The 19,365-nt window shown below is 39.8% G+C and overlaps 1 protein-coding gene across 1 annotated transcript in view; it reads right to left on the reverse strand.

Moving 5' to 3' along the window:
• Positions 1–19,365, reverse strand: part of ZSWIM5 (zinc finger SWIM-type containing 5) — a 221,294-nt gene that overhangs the window by 50,206 nt on the left and 151,723 nt on the right. Inside the window, exons 3-4 of the mRNA XM_059135338.1 lie at positions 14,813–14,961; positions 13,425–13,575 (exon numbers count right to left, since the gene is read on the reverse strand). Of these exons, the coding sequence (XP_058991321.1) occupies positions 13,425–13,575; positions 14,813–14,961 (300 nt within the window). The remainder of the gene's footprint in view (positions 1–13,424; positions 13,576–14,812; positions 14,962–19,365) is intronic.

Consider the following 19,365-nt stretch of genomic DNA (forward strand, 5'->3'; position numbering starts at 1 on the left):
AATTATTATAGTAATTATTCACCAAATTCTGAATTTGGTGCCATTATATTTCCTGTAAGGGCACTGTTCCTGTAGATTGGTGCTTTTTAGTCTTTTTTGCTTTTGGTCTCTCTTTCCTGCTCAAAGGGAACCCACTTTAATATTTCTTGCAGAACTGATTTAGTGTTCATAAGCTCCTTTAGTTTTTCCTTGACTTGGAAACTCTTTCTCTCCTATTCTCAATGACAGCCTTCCTGGATAAAGTATTCTTGGCTGCATATTTTTCCCACCTTGCATGTTGAATATATCATGCCATTCTCTTCCTGCCTGCCAAGTTTATGCAGGCAGGTCTGCTGCCAGCGTTATGCATCTACCTTGTAAGTTAAGGACCTTTTGTCCCTAGCTGCTTTCAGAATTCTCTCTGTATCTTTGCATTTTGCAAGTTTCACTCTGATATGGCTTGGTGTTGACCTATTTGTGTTGATTTTCAGGGAAGTTCTCTGTGCCTCTTGACTTGAATGCCTGTTTCCTTTCCAGATTAGGGGTGTTCTCAGCTCTAACTTGTTCAAATAAACCTTCTGCTCCCTTTCCGGCTCTTTGTCTTCTGGGACTCCTATGGTATGGATATTACTGTGCTTTGTGGAATCACTGAATTCCCTACATTTATATTTGTGCTCTAATAGTTTCCTTTCCCTCCTCTTTTCAGCTTCATTATTTTTCATAATTTTGTCTTTTATATCTTGTTGGTTTTGCATCTCAGTTATACCAATTTTTATTTTGGCCTGATTAGTTTTTAAGTCTTTTATCTCTGAAGCAAGGGTTTCTCTGGTGTTTTCTATGGTTCTCTCAAGCCCAGCTAGTATTCCCATGACTGTTTTTCTAAATTCTTATTCAGATACATTGCTTATATCTGTTTTGAGCAAATCCCTGGCTGTGATTTCTTCTTGATCTTTCTTTTGGGGAGAATTCCTCCCGCTTGTCATTATGTCTAGGTGTCTGTCTTTTGTATATTATGAAAGCATGTTAAGTTTCTTGCTCCTGAGAGTAATACTTTATTAAGAGTAAAAGTATTAAGGGGTCACACATTGTCCGAGGCCTGACACTTCAGGAAGTGTTTCTGGTGTATGCTATATGCACTCTGCTGTTGTGTTTTGTTCTCTTTTGCATAGACCAGTCCTCCACAGAGTTCTTCCCTGCTTGCAGTGGAGAGTGTCTGGACCTTTAATTAGATATGCTTTGATTTGTTTCTTAAGAAAAGCCTGAAAAAATAAAGAAAGAAAAAAAGCCTGATCCAAGAAAAGAGAAAAGGAAAAGGAACAAAAAAGCAAACAAAGAGACAAACAAAAAACTATAACCCTGATTCCAAAGATAAAGAAAGAAAGAAGGAGGGGTACCTGAATGGCTCAGTCGGTTGAATATTGGGTTCTTGATTTCGGTTCAAGTTATGCTCTCAGGGTCATGAGATCAAGCCTCAGTGTTGGGCTGTGCATGGGACCTACTTAGGATTCTCTCTCTACTTCCCCCTCTATACTTCCTCCCTCCTCCTCTCTAAAAAAAAAAAAAGAAAAAGAAATGAAAAGGAAAAGAAGAAGAAGAAGAAGAAAGAGAAAAGAAAAAGAAGCCTGATCCAAAAAATGAGAAAAAGAAACCAACCAACCAACAAATGATAAATAAATGAATAAATGGCCTTGTCCTATTTCTATCAGAACTGAAGCTGACACTCTGGAGCACTCTATGTTCAATAGACTTGGTATACCTGTGTTGGTCCCCTGGGGGAGAGGCCCACTGTGCTGGCTCACAGTCAGACCTGTCCTAGTAAAGATGCCCCTGCCAGGCAGAGGGTGGAGGAGTTTGGTGTCAGAAACTCCAGCTTCCCCTGGGGGCCCTGTGTTTCTCTCTGAAGTCTAATGGAGCTCGTGAGAGAGGGCTGGCAGTGAGGATGGGAGATGGTGTCTCCCTGCCCTCTTATTCCCCAGGGAGTGAACTTGAGGCCACCACAGTTGAGGAGGCCCTCAAAGAAAAGCTAACAATCTCCTCTCCTGTATTCCAGGCTTTTGTCAGATCCCTCCCCTCAACTTGTTTGTGCCTGGGGCTATTAGAACTCCCAGCACCTGCTTTGTCTGGTCTATGTCTTTTTTTTTTTTTTTTTTTTTTTTTTTTAAGATTTTATTTATTTATTTGACAGACAGAGATCACAAGTAGGCAGAGAGGCAGGCGGGGAGGGGGGAAGCAGGCTCCCTGCTGAGCAAAGAGTGGGATACGGGACTCAATCCCAGGACCCTGGGATCATGACCTGAGCTGAAGGCAGAGGCTTTAACTCACTGAGCCACCCAGGTGCCCCTATGTGTCTGTTTTTATGCCAGTACCATGCTTAGTGATCACAGCTTTGTAGTAAAGCTTGAAATCTGGCAACGTGATGCCCCCAGTTTTGTTTTTCTTTATGCCTCCGTCAGAAAGGATGAATATCCAACTTTTGTATCAACATGGATAGGTCTGGAAGAGATTATGCTGAGTGAAATAAGTCAAGCAGAGAGAGTCAATCATCAAATGGTTTCATTTATTTGTGGAGCATAAGAAATAATACGGAGGACGTGGGGAGATGGAAAGGAGAAGGGGGTTGGGGGAAATTGGAGGGGGAGACGAACCATGAGAGACTATGGACTCTGAAAAACAATCTGAGGGTTTTGGAGGGGCAGGGAGTGGGAGGTTGGATGAGTCTGGTGGTGGGTATTATGGAGGGCATGTATTGCATGGAGCACTGGGTATGGTGCATAAACAATGAATTCTAGAACACTGAAAAGAAATTTAAAAAATAAATTAAAAAAGAAAGAAAGAAAGAAAAGAAAAGGAACTCCCAGCACTACAGTTCTCTTGTGTTTCATTTCTCACTGGAGGCTGGCATTCAAAACTTCAGACCTTAAAGGACTCGGCAAAGTGCAGAGCACTCCCCTCCCTCAGAGGAGAGCCTCACAGAGCTGTGGCCAGCACTGTTCTCTCCCAGAAAAGCAGTCCCACAGCTGTGCAGGTGCCTGGAGTCTACTGTGAAGCACCGCCAAAAGCTACAACCAGGTCACCTGCCCTCCGCACCCATCTCTGTCCTCTGCTGTTGAATGGCTGTTCCAACGTGCCCGGCAGGTCTTTTGTCTTTAGAGAGGCAATATACCCTTTTCCAAATGTACTTCAGGAAGGGGAACATTATCTCCCAGTGAAACCCTGGAGATCCCCACACCACGGCATCTTGTTGTCTTGCAGTAACCCAACTCATTGGTCTCTTTCCCGCTCACAGCCTCTCTCCCTGAAAAGTCTCCCTCCCCACCACAGCACTGTAGCTTTTCTCTCCCTCAATTCAAGTTTCCAAACCTTGCAATTGTGCAGACTGTCTTTTTTTTTTTTTTTAAAGATTGTATTTATTTATTTGACAGAGAGAAATCACAAGTAGATGGAGAGGCAGGCAGAGACAGAGAGAAGCAGTCTCCCTGCCGAGCAGAGAGCCTGATGCGGGACTCGATCCCAGGACCCCGAGATCATGACCTGAGTCGAAGGCAGCGGCTTAACCCACTGAGCCACCCAGGCTCCCCAGACTGTCTTCTTAATCCTCTGATAAATTTCCCAGTTGTTCAAAAAGGTCCCCCTACCACTCTTCCATCTTAATTCCTTCAAGCAGCTTAGATTGGAAAAAAATTTAGAACAGTAAGCGATATCAGTGTGAAACTTCAGATTAATGATGACAAAGATAAAACATATGGTTCCGCCAAGAAAAGATAAGACATTCTTCTGAGCCAGAATGACCTGGTACTTCACAATGGCAAGTGGAAGCTGCAGGACATTGGAGAAATGTCTTCAAAGTTCTAAGGGGAAAGGACATGATTTCCAACCTAGAATATACACCAATCAAAGTATCAATCAAAATGAGGGTAAAATCCAGACATTCAGCAATACAAAGTTTATCAACTATGGAAAATTCCTATCTGAGGAAGCTACTGGAAAGTGTACTCCACCAAGGCAAGAAAGTAAATTCACAGAGAGGAAGGTGTTGCATTCAGAAAACAGGGAATACACACTGGAGAAAGAAAAAGAGAAGTCCTAGAATGATAGTGAAGGGCAGTATGTACCTGACTACTCTGCAGCAGGTTTAGAAAGGAAACAATCTAGAAAGACAACTATCATATGATCTCCCTGATATGAGGAAGTGGTGATGCAACATGGGGGCTTAAGTGGGTAGGAGAAGAATAAATGAAACAAGATGGGATTGGGAGGGAGACAAACCATAAGTGACTCTTAATCTCACAAAACAAACTGAGGGGGGTGGGGAGAAGGGGGGTGAGGTTATGGACATTGGGGAGGGTATGTGCTTTGGTGAGTGCTGTGAAGTCTGTAAACCTGGCGATTCACATACCTGTACCCCTGGGGATAAAAATATATGTTTATAAAAAATAAAAAATAAAAATAAAAAAAAAAGAAAGGAAACAATCTAAAACAGGGATAGAAAAATAGATGGTTCCAGAAGAAATGTCTCTAACAAGATAATAAAATTGACAGATTATTTGTTGTGACCAAATATATTATATGAAGATTTTAAATTACTGCTAGACAATTTGGGTGTAAATTAATGATCACAACAGAAAAATCTGCAACCTCCCTAAAAATCAAACAGAAAACAAATGAAAGTATTAATTCCTGAAGGGGAAGAAAAGTTGTATAAGAAAGTAAATGCAGAATTAGTATACTACATGACTGTGCTACAAATATTTATTTAGTGATAATAATGTAAACATTTAATTTTGATCTAACCTCATAATATCATTATTTGAGAGAATGAGGGAAAGGTTCATGGTATGTATGTATGTATGTATGTATGTGTGTATGAATTGGGAGTTATAGACTCAACGAGAATAAGATCTCTCATGAGAACCCTTGTTCTTTCTGCTGTGGGAAGATATAGTGAAAAGATGGCTCCCCATAAACCTGGAAGTGGGTCCTCGCTTGATACCAAATCTACCGGTCACTTGTCTTGGACTTTTCAGCCTCTAGAACCCTGAGAAATTTCTTTTGCTTTTAAGTCACCTGGTGGGTATTCTGTTGTAGCACCCCAAACAGACCAAGACAGAAACTAGTACAAGAAGTGGGGTGCTACTATAACAAATATGTGGAAGTGTGAGAGCAGTTTTGGAACTGGCTAAAGGCTGGAAGAATTTTAAGTTGCATGCTAAAAAAGCCTATGCTGCTGTGAACAGATCTTTAAAGATGATTTTGGTGAGGGCTCAGAAAGAAGAGGAGACTTGTAAAGTTTTAATCTCCTTAGTAATCCTGAACAGAGTTTTGGTAGGAATATGGAAGGTAAAGACCATTCTGATGAGGTCTCAGATGGAAATGTGGAACATGTTAGTGGAAACTGTAGGAAAGGTGCCCCTTGTTATATAGGGGCAAAGCACTTCGCTAAATTGTGTTTATGCCCTAGCATTTTGTGGAAGGTAGAACTTTTGAGTGATTAAATTAGCTGAGGAAATATGAAAGTGAAGTATTGAAAGAGTAGCTTGGTTCTTCTTGACTACTTAAAGTAAAATGTGATAAGAGAGAAATAATTTAAAGATGGGATTGTTTAAAATGAAGCAGAACTTAAATATTTGCAACATTCTCAGCCTATACATATTGAAAAGAAAAAGAAGCCCTATCTGGGAAAGAATACTAAGGGTTTGATCCTTAGAGAGATTTTACTGTAGGAAGATAAAAGATAATATCTAGAATGTAAAAATCAAGAAAGAATAGTCATTCTGAAATATGAAGGCATATTAGAAAAAACACCTAAAGGATTTAAAATTGCATTTAAAACTGTATGAAGTGGTAATTGGCAATGTGAAGGAATGGGGCAAGGGAATACTGTTTTTTATTTTAAAGTTTGTAGCAGTATTTGACATTTTAATCTGTATACATGTATTATTTAATTTTTAAGGAGAATAAGTGATAAATAGGAGTTCTTTGGGCACAGAGATGGAAGAAGGGTGTATCCCAAACAAGGGGAAGGATATAAGCTAAGGCAAAGATGCTCTCTGGAGTCATTTTAGTCCCTTTGGATATTTAGTCTATTGGATGTTTTTTCCTTCTCCAGGGACTGTGAGCTCCTACCAATTACAGAGTCCTTTATGAACACCAGGTGATAGGAAATCCTTAATATGTAAGTGCAGCAGGTAAAAAATTTGGAACAGTGTGCATTAAGAAAGATGCAGCCACTCTGGAAAACAGCATGGAGGTTCCTCAAAATGTTGAAAATAGAACTGCCCTATGACCCAGCAATTGCACTACTGGGTATTTACCCTAAAGATACAAACGTAGTGATCCAAAGGGGCACGTGCACCCGAATGTTTATAGCAGCAATGTCCACAATAGCCAAACTATGGAAAGAACCTAGATGTCCATCAACAGATGAATGGATCAAGAAGATGTGGTATATATACACAATGGAATACTATGCAGCCATCAAAAGAAATGAAATCTTGCCATTTGCGACAACATGGATGGAACTAGAGTGTATCATGCTTAGCGAAATAAGTCAAGCAGAGAAAGACAACTATCATATGATCTCCCTGATATGAGGAAGTGGTGATGCAATATGGGGGCTTAAGTGGGTACGAGAAGAATCAATGAAACAAGATGGGATTGGGAGGGAGACAAACCATAAGTGATCTCACAAAATAAACTGAGGGTTGCTGCGGGGAGGGGGGTTGGGAGAAGGGGGTGGGATTATGGACATTGGGGAGGGTATGTGCTTTGGTGAGTGCTGTGAAGTGTGTAAACCTGGTGATTCACAGACCTGTACCCCTGGGGATAAAAATATATGTTTATAAAAAATAAAAAATTAAAAAAAAAAGAAATAAATGAAAAAAAAAAAGATGCACAAATATTCAAGTCATAAAAGAGTTACTATCCCTACATTTTTTCCCATAGATTTTATTTATTTATTTGAAAGAGAGAGAGTACAAGCAGGGGGAGCAGTAGAGGGAGAAGAAGGTTCCCCAATGAACAGGGAGCCAGATGTGTGGCTCAATCCTAGGACCCCAGGATCATGACGTGAGCTAAGGCAGATGCTTAACCGACTGAGCCACCCACATGCCCCTCTCTACTTTTAGGATTTAAGAATCCTAAAGGCCTGTATAAATATAACAAGAAAGAATTTTTTCTTTACACTGTAGCTCCCCAATGGTATCTGTGTTACACTATTTGCTGGTTCTTCTAAAACTGATGTAGGGAGTGATATGGCCCCACCTACCAAGGAATAAAGATGAAGATGTGATCATTTAGGATGAGAGGAGTGCTCAAAACAGAATTGAGGAAACATTTAAGTCATGAGCAGAGGAGAAGGAGGAATAAGTGAAAGAGAAAGAGAAAAGAGAAAAAACCAGGAGAAATCTGTGACACACAAGCCAATTAGCAATGTCTAATGCAGTAGAATGTCAATATTAGTAACACACATCTACTTTACAGTTTACAAAGTGTTTTTTCATTTATAGTGAAGTCAAAGATTTTTCACATTTAACCTTTACAAGTAAAGTAAGAAACCCAAAAAAGCCATTAAACTTAGCAACTAAGGGACTCTAAGGACATTATGAATGGCAAAGATCAATAAGTAATAGGAATGGAAAATGGATCAGGTGAGTTGAGAGAGGCTCAAGAGGTAAAGAAACAGGGTGCTCATTCAAGTCATCAAAGAGTTCCTGTTTCCTAGGCATTTAGATATTAAAAAGGGGATCGCTAGAAAGTGAGTACATGTATCTTCCCTGGAAAGTTAAAAAGAAGTTTTTGGTCTAATTAAGTCCTTATGAAGTTGTTTCAAAAACATTCAGGGACGATCACATCTCTAAGAAAGAGCCAAAGCAAAAAATTCTGCATATAATAGCATTCATGGGACTGTGTTACCAGTATCCAAAAGCATATTTTCCAGCAACTTAAAAAAAGTGTCACAAACTCTAACCAAAGGTTAGCTAGCATGGAAAATTAAAAATCACATATAATTATTATATAGTAAATACAATAGTAAAATAATAGCTACAATTTATTTTTTAATGGGCCAGGCATTATGTTCAACATTTTATATACATTATCTCATTTAGTCTTCCAACTTTGGGCATCAGCAGGTCTTGGGTTGGCTATAGATGGTAGAAAATGGAACTAAGTATGACTCAGATTTTCTTCTTGAGCCATTAGATACATCTTGGTGTTGATACCGAGATGGGGACAACAAGGGAAAAATCAGACTCTGGCAGGAAAATTAAGAGTTCAATAACGGTCTTATTAAATTTGAGATGTTTCTTAGAAGTGGTAGGTAGGTGGGCACTGAGCCTAGAGCTCAGAAGGAAGGTCAGGGCTAGAGATATAAATTTGTGACTTACCTATATCTAGATGCTATTTAAAACCATGGCACTTAGGGGCACCTGGGTGGCTCAGTAAGTTGGGTGTCTGACTCTTGGTTTCGGCTCAGGTCATGACCTCATGGGTTGTGGACTGGATCACTGGACTCTCATTGGACTCTGTGCTCAGTGGGGAGTCTGCTTGAAGATTCCCTCTGCCCCCCCCCCCCCCCCCCCCGCTCAAATAAGTAAATCTTAAAAACAAAACAAAACCATGGGACTGAATGCGATCACTTAGGTAGAGAATGTAGACAGGGCAGTGGGTGCTATGGAGTACTCAATATTCAAAAGGGTTGCAGAAAGGCAGAAGGGCCTGCAAAACAGACTGAGAGAAAGCAGCCAGGAATACAGGAGGAAAAACAGGAAGATGGGGTTATAGGGGCCAAGAGAATAAGTGTCAAGAAGGGCATAGTCAATTTTATTGAAAATTGCTAAGAGGTCAAATGAGATAACAACAGAGAAGTAACCATTGTATTTAACAATACTGAAATCACTGGTGATTTTGACAAGAGCAACTTCAATAAAGTGGCAGAAATGAGCAATGGAAGCTCAATTATAGTGGACTCAAGACATAATGGAGGTGAACACAGGGGAAAAGGTGACTACAGACAAATTTTTCAAAGAAATATTGCTCTGACTTCTGCATAGTGAAGCAAACAATCAACAAAATTTAAAAGCAACCTACAGAATGGGAGAAGATATTTGCAAATGACATATCTGATAAAGTATTAGTATCCAAAATATATAAAGAACTTATAAAACTCAACACCCAACATCTGAATAATCCAGTTAAAAAATGGGCAGAAGACATAGACATTTTCTAAAACAGACATACAGAGGGCCAAAAAAATATGAAAAGCTGTTCCACATTACTCATTATCAGGGAAATGCAAATCAAAACTAAAATGAGATATCTCATACCTGTCAGAATGGCTTAAATAAAAAATCCAAGAAACAAGACACGGTGAGAATGCAGAGAAAAGAGAACCCTCTTACACTGTTGGTAGGAATGCAAACTGGTGTAGCCACTATGGGAAACAGTATGGAGATTCCTCAAAAAGTTAAAAGTAGAGCTACCTGGGGCGCCTGGGTGGCTCAGTGGGTTAAGCCTCTGCCTTCGGCTTAGGTCATGATCCCAGGGTCCTGGGATCAAGCCCTGCATCAGGCTCTCCGCTCAGCAGGGAGCCTGCCTCCCCCCTCTCTCTGCCTTCCTCTCTGCCTACTTGTGATCTCTCTGTCACATAAATAAATAAAAAAATCTTTTAAAGGGCGCCTGGGTGGCTCAGTGGGTTAAGCCACTGCCTTCGGCTCAGGTCATGATCTCAGGGTCCTGGGATCGAGTCCCGCATCGGGCTCTCTGCTCAGCCGGGAGCCTGCTTCCCTCTCTCTCTCTCTCTCTGCCTGCCTCTCCATCTACTTGTGATTTCTCTCTGTCAAATAAATAAATAAAATCTTAAAAAAAAAAAAAGACTACAAAAAAAAATCTTTTAAAAAAAGAATATTAAAAAAATAAAATAGAACTACCCTACAATCCAGTAATTGTACTACAAGGTATTTAGCCAAAGAATACAAGAATACTAATTCAATGGGAACCATGCGCCCCAATGTTTACAGCAGGATTAGCAACAATAGCCAAACTACGGAAAGAGCCCAAATGTCCATTGACTGATGAAAGGAACAAAGAAGATGTGGCATATATATACAACAGAATAGTACTCAGCCACAAAAAAGAATGAAACCTTGCCATTTGCAATGACATGGATGGAGCTAGAGAGTGTAATGTTTAGTGAAAGAAGTCAAGAAAGACAAATACCATATGAGTTCACTCAGATGCGGAATTTAAGAAACAAAACAAACAAGCAAGGGGAGAAAAAGAGACAGAGGCAAACCAAGTAACAGACACTTTACTATAGAGAACAAACTGATGGTTAACAGAATGGAGGTGGGTGGGGGGAAGGATTAAATAGGTGATAGGGTTTAAGGAGTGCACTTGTGATGCGCGCCAGGAGCTATATGGAAGCGCTGAATTACTATATTGCACATCTGAAACTAATATTACACTAATATTAACCAACAGGTTTAAATTTCAATAAATTTAAAAAATTTTAATAAAATGTAATAATTTTAAATAAATTATAATTTTAATAGCTATAATATAAATATAAATAAATCTAAATAAAATTTAAATTAAAAAACCTAAAAATAAAGAAATATTGTTTTGAAGAGAAGAGAAATGCAGTAATAATTGGAGGGGGATGGGAATATCAAAGGCACTTTTTTTTTGAGATGGACAGTATTAGTCCATTGTAGCTGATGGGATTGGTCCAGTAGAGAGGGAGAAACTAAAAGGCCAAAGAAAGGAGGTAACTGCAGAAGCAAAGTTCTTGAGAAAAGGAGATAGTATAGGCCCAGAACAAATATGTAAGAACTGCCCTGTTACAGGAACAGAGATACTTATAGATATTAACATAATATAAAGCAAAGCATATGTGTGCAGATACGGGGAGATGAGCAAACTTCGTCTGACCACTTCTGTTTTCTCTGGTTCAGGATCTGAAAGCAGTGAGTCCACTCCTCTGAATTCCTATAAACCCTCCCCAGGCCCTTCCAAGTGAGCAGGCCTGGTGAACAGTAAGGAGCCCTCACAGCAGTAAGGGGAAGCATGCACCATAGTCTAGTGTTCGACCTAATAAGGCTTCTCTTAGTGTAGTGGTTCTCAAATTGTGGTCTCTGGAACAGATGTAACATCATTCTTTAGACATTTGTTAGGAATGCAAATTATCAGGCCCTAATCCAACCTACTGGATTAGAAACTCTGGGGACAGGGCCCAGCAACAAGTTTAAATAAGTACTCTCGGTGATTTTGAGAAGTTTGAGAACCACTGTCTTTGCAGAATGCGGAGGGTTTCTTGGAAGACTGAAATAGCAATTTCTCAGATACAAAAATGTCAGCAGCAAGAGCTTTTCATAATGAAACTAAGTATATGACAAACGCTTTAAAAGTACTGGCAGTCAGCTGTGTTAACTTCTTTACACATACCTTTGCCTCAAAGGCCAAGGCCAGGTCCACAGCATAATCCCATGAGTATGATAGAAATTACTCCATGAGATTCAGGCCTCAGATGAAACTGACTCACTGAGGAAGGCTGATTTTAAATTTAAAAACATGCACTGTAGAGGAAAAAAGTACGTAACAAGATAGAATTGAAGGAGGTGTCGCAGAGGGATGCTTGATTTGGAGTCAAACATATTGCTGTTCCATGGGCAGAACCACCATGTGTGATCCTGAATAAAATACTTAACTTCTCTGAGCTCAGTTTTCTCATCTAAAAAATATGAAGGTGCCAAAATCTTACCTTGGAAGGGAGTCCGTCACTACAATCCTGTCTGAGTAAAGAGTCTAGAAGTAGTGCCCAAGTTTCCATGTATTGTATCATGTGACCCTGGTCACAACAGTTTGGACCAGTAGATTTAGACCAATAGTGTAACATTCCTATACTTCAGAAAATGTGGTTATGTCATGGCAGAGACAGTTTTCTATAATTTTATTTTGTATCCAGAAGTAACCAGAGCTGTCTGTTTCTTTGCAGTAAACACACAATAACTTTATAGGGTTGTTTTGAGAATTAAGTGAAAAAATGTGAGTATAATCTATAACACAGAGTCTGGCACATAAAACTAAAAAATGTAGTTCTTCATAGTAATGAGAGCTCCAAAGCCATTAGTGTCACAGGTGAGATCAAAAAGTCTCAGCATCCAAAACAAAACCCCAAAGTAAATGAGTATAGTTGCAGAGTCATGAAGCCTCACTCTGCAAGGCTTTTAGCTCTGAGGCTATAAAATATATGCTCCTGGGGCTTTAGTCTAGAAGAACTCACTGAACTCCTAACCTGCAGCTTTCTCTTGTATTACTCTGTATGAGTGGAAAGTTTGTTGTTGCTTTCTGGCATGGAGGGACTATGGAGGAGCTATATTAGAAATTTTAGAATATGTTACACAGAACTTTTCCGGTATAACTGAAAGTGGGGCTATGATTGGATTCAGGGTATGGAAGATTCTGAAAATAAGAAGAGAAGCTGAGTATTAGCACTGCAAAACTGGCCTTGGAGCACTGGAATGATACAGAGAAATGATGACCAAAGATGATGGCCTTGATAAGGAGAATCTAGAACAGAGAGGCCATTCGGAAGGCCACAGGTCTAATTTAATCTAGAAGTTCCCAATGCCCTCAACCAGAGCAGTGGTGATAGGAAATTAAAAAGTGTGAGTGGACACTGAATTGCATTTTAAAGGTCAAGGCATCAAATAAAGTTGGTGACTGAATGTTGGGAATGAAAGAAAAATGAGTGCCTGACAGTTCGGTAGAGTGAGGAATGGTGGTGCCACTGCCAGAGTTACGGGAACATGTTTCGGTTGAAGGTCCGAATTCATTTTTGGATTTCTCAAACTTGAGGTGATCAGAGGATTTTTCAGTGGAAGTGGTTATAGCGCAATATTGATACAGGACTGGAACTCAGATTAATGGAAAGAAGATGAGGCTGAGATCAACAGAAAGGTAAGCTCTGGAGCCATGACATTAAAAAAAAAAAAGTTCTCAGTGGGGGAGCTATAGAGGAAGAAGAAGTCCAAGGCCCACGTCTTGGAAACTGCCCTATGTCTAAGAGGTATGTCTAGTAGTGATACAGAAGAGCAAACCCAGGGAAAGCAAGAAAAGTAAGGTTGATAAGTATCTGGAAAGCCAGGTTAGTGCCAGGCAGAAGAAGCCAAGGGAAGACATTTTCCCTCAGCAAAGGCTTCTATGAGGTAATATCTGGAACAGAATATTGATGTCAGTAGCAATGTACAATGTTGAAGAAGCAACACAAATGAGCTCAGAATACTCTGGGTGGCCTGCGTAGAGCCTACATCTTTCACAGCTAGGCTAAAGTTCATTTAGCAAGACCCTCATAATGACTGACAGCAAGCGTTCGCTAACACTTCTGCGGGGGGTGGGGGCAGACTGGAAGGACAGACAGAGCACTTCTCTGAGATATGGGGACTTACCTAACTCATCCCAGAGTTGCCTGCATTTATCTGTCATGCTTGTTCCTTGCTGCCTCCAGAGTGTGAGTCGTGGGTCAGCCATAAACTGCTCAGTTATCAGCGTCAGCATCCTGGCTCCATTGGAATCCCTCATCCGCAGCATCTCTCGAACCTGACACATAAGGAGGGGCCAGGGGTTGGTGACTGCACATCATAAAAAAGCAGGAGAAGGAAGGGGAGGAGAAGATGAAGTATCTAAACATAACACACCCAAAGAGCCAAAAAGAAGGTTTCTTGTTCTATAAGCAAGTTCTCTGCATATATCAAGAAAGCATGCTGTGCACAATGAGATACCACTTCACATCCACTAGGATGGCTAGAATCAAAAGTCAGATAACAACAGGTGTTGGCGAGGATATAGAGAAATCAGATCTCTGACACACTGACGTGGGAATGTAAAATGATGCAGCTACTTTAGAAATCAGTATAGTAGTTCCTCAAATGATTCAATGTAGAATTACATGACCTATCAATTCCTATCGTAGAGAGAATGAAAACACATGTCCACACAGAAACTTGTATGAGAATGTTTATAAAAGCATTATGCATAATAACCAAAAGGTGGAAATAATCCAAATATCCACTAACAGAGAATGGATAAACAAAAGTGGTCTAGCCATACAACAGAGTATTAGTCAACCATAAAAAGGAATTAAGTATGGATACATGCACAACATGGGTGATCCTTGAAAATACTATATTAAATGAAAGAAGCCAGTCACAAAAGATTATATACGATATTATTCTACTCCTAGGAAAGCCCAGAATAGGGAAATCTATAGAGACAGAAAGTAGATTAGTGATTGCTTAGGGCTGGAGGAGGGGGAGTGAGGAATAAGGGAAGTGACAGGTAAAGGGTATGGGGTTTCTTTTTAGGGTGATGAAATTGGTCTAAAATTGACTATGGTGACGGGTACATATATCTGTGAAAAATTAAAAACCACTGAAATGCACACTTTAAATGGGTGAATCATCTGACACTAAAGGCGTTAAGAAAAAAAGAAAGAAAGAAAACCTGCTGTGAGAGCCCAGAGTTCTAAAGTACTACATCTCTTCAAGGCTTTATCTGGCAGCCTTGAGTTCCAAGCAGACGGATGGTGTCTTCCTGACGAAAACCCCAGCAATGTTAATTGATTTAGAATGGAGCAGAAGGAAGAGGACTACCAGGGTGAGGCAGTAAGGATCCCTGGATGCCACCTGCTCTTACCAGATCTGCTCTGATCAGCCTTCCCATTAGTTTTCGAGGATTCAGTACAGATAGGTCAAGTGAGCTAGATCCAATGCATGAAGCCAGAAGTATGGTGAGCCCAGTTTACTTAAAGAAAAAAAAAATACCCTTCATATCTTACCTTGGCAAACATTGAATTGAGTTGCTTCCCAGAGCCATAGTAACCACCCTGGGAGAGGAAGAGTTTCACTTGTTCTTTCACCTGTTCCTCATCCAAATGCCAGCAGTTCTCATCATCAATGCTGGCCCCAGCTGTGGGGTCAGGGGCACCTGTGAGGGATGGCAATGGTGAAATGAGTCCCCTGAATTCATATGCTACACATTTGGCAGAAGGGGTACTTTGTGAGTATATTCAAAAATGGATGGCTTATTCTGCCTTATTTGGGAGCTTTGTCAACTGTGTGGTCCTAAATAAATGTAAGAGGGCTAATGCTAGTTTCATACTCACTTATGTCTCAGTCTTATCTCCTTCCAAGGTCTATAAATACCATTCCGGGGGGGGGGGGGGGGCAAAAAATCCCAGAAGAAATGCACAAACATGAAAAAGTGATTTATTTTTTCCCTAGGAGGGTGACTTTTTTTTTTCCCCTTCAATTTGCCATCCTATGACATTCAAATAAACCTTAAAGTACAGATCACAAAATTCTGTGTCATTATGCAATTGTAGCTTCTCAGCAGAGTCAACACTTCTAAATCTCTAGAAACTTGCCCCTTAAGGCAAAGTCAGAGTTGCATGCAAGGTGAAAAATTTTATAAACTTATACTCAAAATATCTTTCATATCTGGACTCACCACACCACCTTCAAACAGTTTTGGTTATTTACACACCTCTCTCCCCTCATGCCCTGTTAGCTGCTTGCTCACAGCTGAATCAGCCACAGCACTGTGCTGGTAATGTGACAGGCACCTAGGGAATATTTATGGAATGAAAACTGAATCTTCTCTCACTTTCTCAAAGACAGAGTCCTGTGTTAAGTTTTTAGAAACCCGCCTCCAAGTGTTAAAAGGCTAAAAATCAAACGCTCTCCAGGTGTGGCCATGCAATAGATCAGAAATTCATGTCATGAAACCGTAAGAGACTCTTAATCTCAGAAAATAAACCGAAGGTTTCTGGTGGGGGGTAAGGATGGGGTGGCTGGGTGATGGACATTGGGGAGGGTATGTGCTATGGTGAGCGCTGTGAATTGTGTAAGAAAGATGATTCACAGACCTATACCCCTGAAGCAAATAATATATGATATGTTAATAAAATAAAAATAAATAAATAAAGTTTCTCGGAAGGAGGAAAAAAATAAGAAATTCATGTCATGTTTCATCTGTCAGTCTACTTTTTCTCTTGTCTTCCTGTATCAAAGCCCTGATTAAATGAAATTCAGGTCTACCCAGAAGATGCTCTTTAGTTAAGCTTTTGTAGTGCATCTATCTTTTTCTCCAAGAAATCAGGAGGGTTCACACATTCTGTTATTCTATAAGTACTAATTAATACATATGACTGTCCAGTTTATGCTTATCTACCATATACTACTTTTCTTCGAATGTATTGTTCTAGATAGTTCTGATTAGAAGTCTTCAGTGATGCACCATTTTTATTAAATTAAGTCCATATGCCTTAGCTTAGTATTCAAGGTTCTCCAAGCTCAGGCCTTATCTTTTTTTTATAGTCTTGTCTACCCTGTATTTATGCTATGTTTCAGCTAGGAACTTAGTGATCTCAGAAATCAACCACATTTCCTTATGACTTCACCTCTGCTTTTTCCTTTTTTTCCCTCCCTCTCCTGCAACCCATTCTTCAGCCAAACAAATGATACTTCTTATTGACAGCATTGCCTGGGCTCTAGAGTCAGGGCTGCAATGAGCAATGGAAACCATGAAATAAGTATAGAGAAAGGCCAACACTGGCATGCTTCATGCACTGCTTAGTTCACTTGGCAGGAGAGGCTCTTTTTACCCCCTCACTAAATTAGCTATATAACCCATTGCCACCTGTCAAAAGTATGTCCATTTTATGCTCAAAATACATATAAAAGGAGTAATACTCTTAGCACTTTATTATTAGTTTTCTTAAAGACCTGTTGCATTTTATTCTGCATCAGAATTGTGAATTTCTCATATATTCCTCAAATTGAAGTTTTTAAAGAGTAAGTGTTCAGTTTTGTACCACGCAGTGCCTGGCTTATTACAGCACTGAGTTAGCATTTATAGAATAAACAAATACATGTCTCACTGACCGTCCAGATTTAAGCTCCAGGTGGGCAAATAATATATCTTATACTTCTTTTGTATCCCTAAAGGGGCAAAGCAGAACAAGTATACTACTTATTCTTAAATATTGGTTAATAAGAGCCATATTTTTAGTGCTTCCTGTATACCAGAGTCTAAGAACTTTTTACATATATCCTCACTAGAACATACTCTCCTTGAGGGCATAACTGGTTTTATTTGTTGGTATATTTGCAACCTGTAGAACAATACTTGGCACACAGTAGGTGCTCAATGATTATTTGGTAAGTAAATTCCAATGAAATTTTATAACTCCATAAGGTAGTATTATTATTCTAATTTTAAAATGAAAAAAACCTAAAGCTTATACAGGTAAGTAATATAACATATATAATAATATGTACTATAAGTATAACATATATGATATACATATACATACATATAACATATGTAATATAAGTAATATAACATATATAATATCAGCCAGTATCTATATGCTGGCCTCTCTTCAAAGTCTGTTTTTTTTTTTTTTTTTTTTTAAAGATTTTATTTATTTGACAGAGATCACAAGTAGGCAGAGAGGCAGGCAGGGAGAGAGAGGAAGGGAAGCAGGCTCCCTGCTGAGCAGAAAGCCCGATGCGGGGCTCGATCCCAGGACCCTGAGACCATGACCTGAGCCGAAGGCAGAGGCTTAACCCACTGAGCCACCCAGGCACCCCTCAAAGTCTGTTTTTTCACTACAACACTGAACTTCAGCCTCTAGCCTCATAGGCCTGAGCATGGAGAGCCACAAGCTGGTTTCAGGCCCTGGAACATAAAGTTGGATTGTGTTTATGAAGATAGTCAAATCCTTTCTTGGCCTATTCCACTATATAGAATATAGGATTAGGCATTTTCCACTTAGTGAAGATGATAGAGTTCTCACCAGTACAGTGATTCTCAAATGTTAATACATAGAATAATCATCTGGGATTTGTGTTAAAAATGCAGATTATAGTCTCACCTCTAATGATTCTAGTTGTCAGTAGTTCAATAAAGACATAACAGAGATAAAATGAGGTATATTAGGTATAAACCAAGGACTGGGCCTTTGAGTACCTTGTTGCCAAGGATGGGGATGAGGGAAGAACAGAAATGGTGCTCCAAAAACAAGCAGAGATGGTTTGAATACCAATTCTGACTCTTGGGTGGTTTGATTAGGATGTAAAAAAGCAGGAACAGGACCCAATCTCCCAGGGGAAATGGCCTTAATTAACTGGCTGGAAGTGGGAGTGATAAACCCCCATAAAGGTTCAAAGTGGGGGGTGCCTGGGTGGCTCAGTGGGTTAAGCCGCTGCCTTCGGCTCAGGTCATGATCTCAGGGTCCTGGGATCGAGTCCCGCATCGGGCTCTCTGCTTGGCAGGGAGCCTGCTTCCTCCTCTCTCTCTCTCTGCCTGCCTCTCCATCTACTTGTGATTTCTCTCTGCCAAATAAATAAATAAAATCTTAAAAAAAAAAAAAGTTCAAAGGGGTATGGAGAAAACTGGAGAATCATTTGGGCCTAGGAGGTGGTAGTGGCAGTTTATATAAGGCACAGTTTATAAATGCACAGTATACGAACCATAGAAAACTGCTGGGAAGGGTTTGGATAAGGCAAAGCCTTGGAAGTTACTAACATTAAAATTTCAACTAGAACTTTAGAAGGGTTCACTTATTTGATAGGCAAAAAAGGAAGGTAAACCATGTAAATGTTTGCTGATCTATAATGAATGTAGGAGATGAGAAAGAGGGCTGCCAAAATGGCTGGTTGCAGCAAAAAAAAGGGGAGAGTCAATATTTGAGGCATCCAGGTAACACTACTATAAGGAGTTGGTGTGACTGTTGAAGGAATTAAAGTCACCTGGGAGAGCATGAGGCCCCAAGGAGGATTTTCTAAGATATTTTCATTTACTCAACCAATATTGAGAGCCTACTATGTGTCAGGATATGTGCCAAATATTTAATGTACAGTGGTAAACAAAGCAGATATAGTTCTTATCCTCATGGAGCCGGTAGACCAGTTGAGGAAAGAGACGTTAAACAAATAATTACATATGGACATATTTGTGTGGGCGGAAAGATAGGTCAAAGTCTTCCCTGAGAAAGTGGCATTTAAGTGAACACCCAAGGAATGAATTAGGAGTTAGTCTAGCAAAGAGTGGAGGAAATACTGTGTGTATTTTTTGCTCAAAGAAGCAGGAAGTCATAAATTACGGTGGTAATTAAGTACAGTCATAATAAGGTGCAAAGCATAAGAAGAGTAAGAAGAGTATTTCCAGAGGGAAAATCACATGAAAATGTAAGCAAAAGCCAGATGATACAGGTTTTATAGGCCATATGAAATCTGGACTTTACCCATGACAAAATCTGTAGTTATAGAAAAGTAACTCTGGATAACTGTGTGGAGACTGGAATAGAAGGGAGCAATAATGGAA

This window comes from Mustela lutreola, chromosome 10 (genome assembly GCF_030435805.1).
Source record: "Mustela lutreola isolate mMusLut2 chromosome 10, mMusLut2.pri, whole genome shotgun sequence".
Taxonomy (NCBI): domain Eukaryota; kingdom Metazoa; phylum Chordata; class Mammalia; order Carnivora; family Mustelidae; genus Mustela; species Mustela lutreola.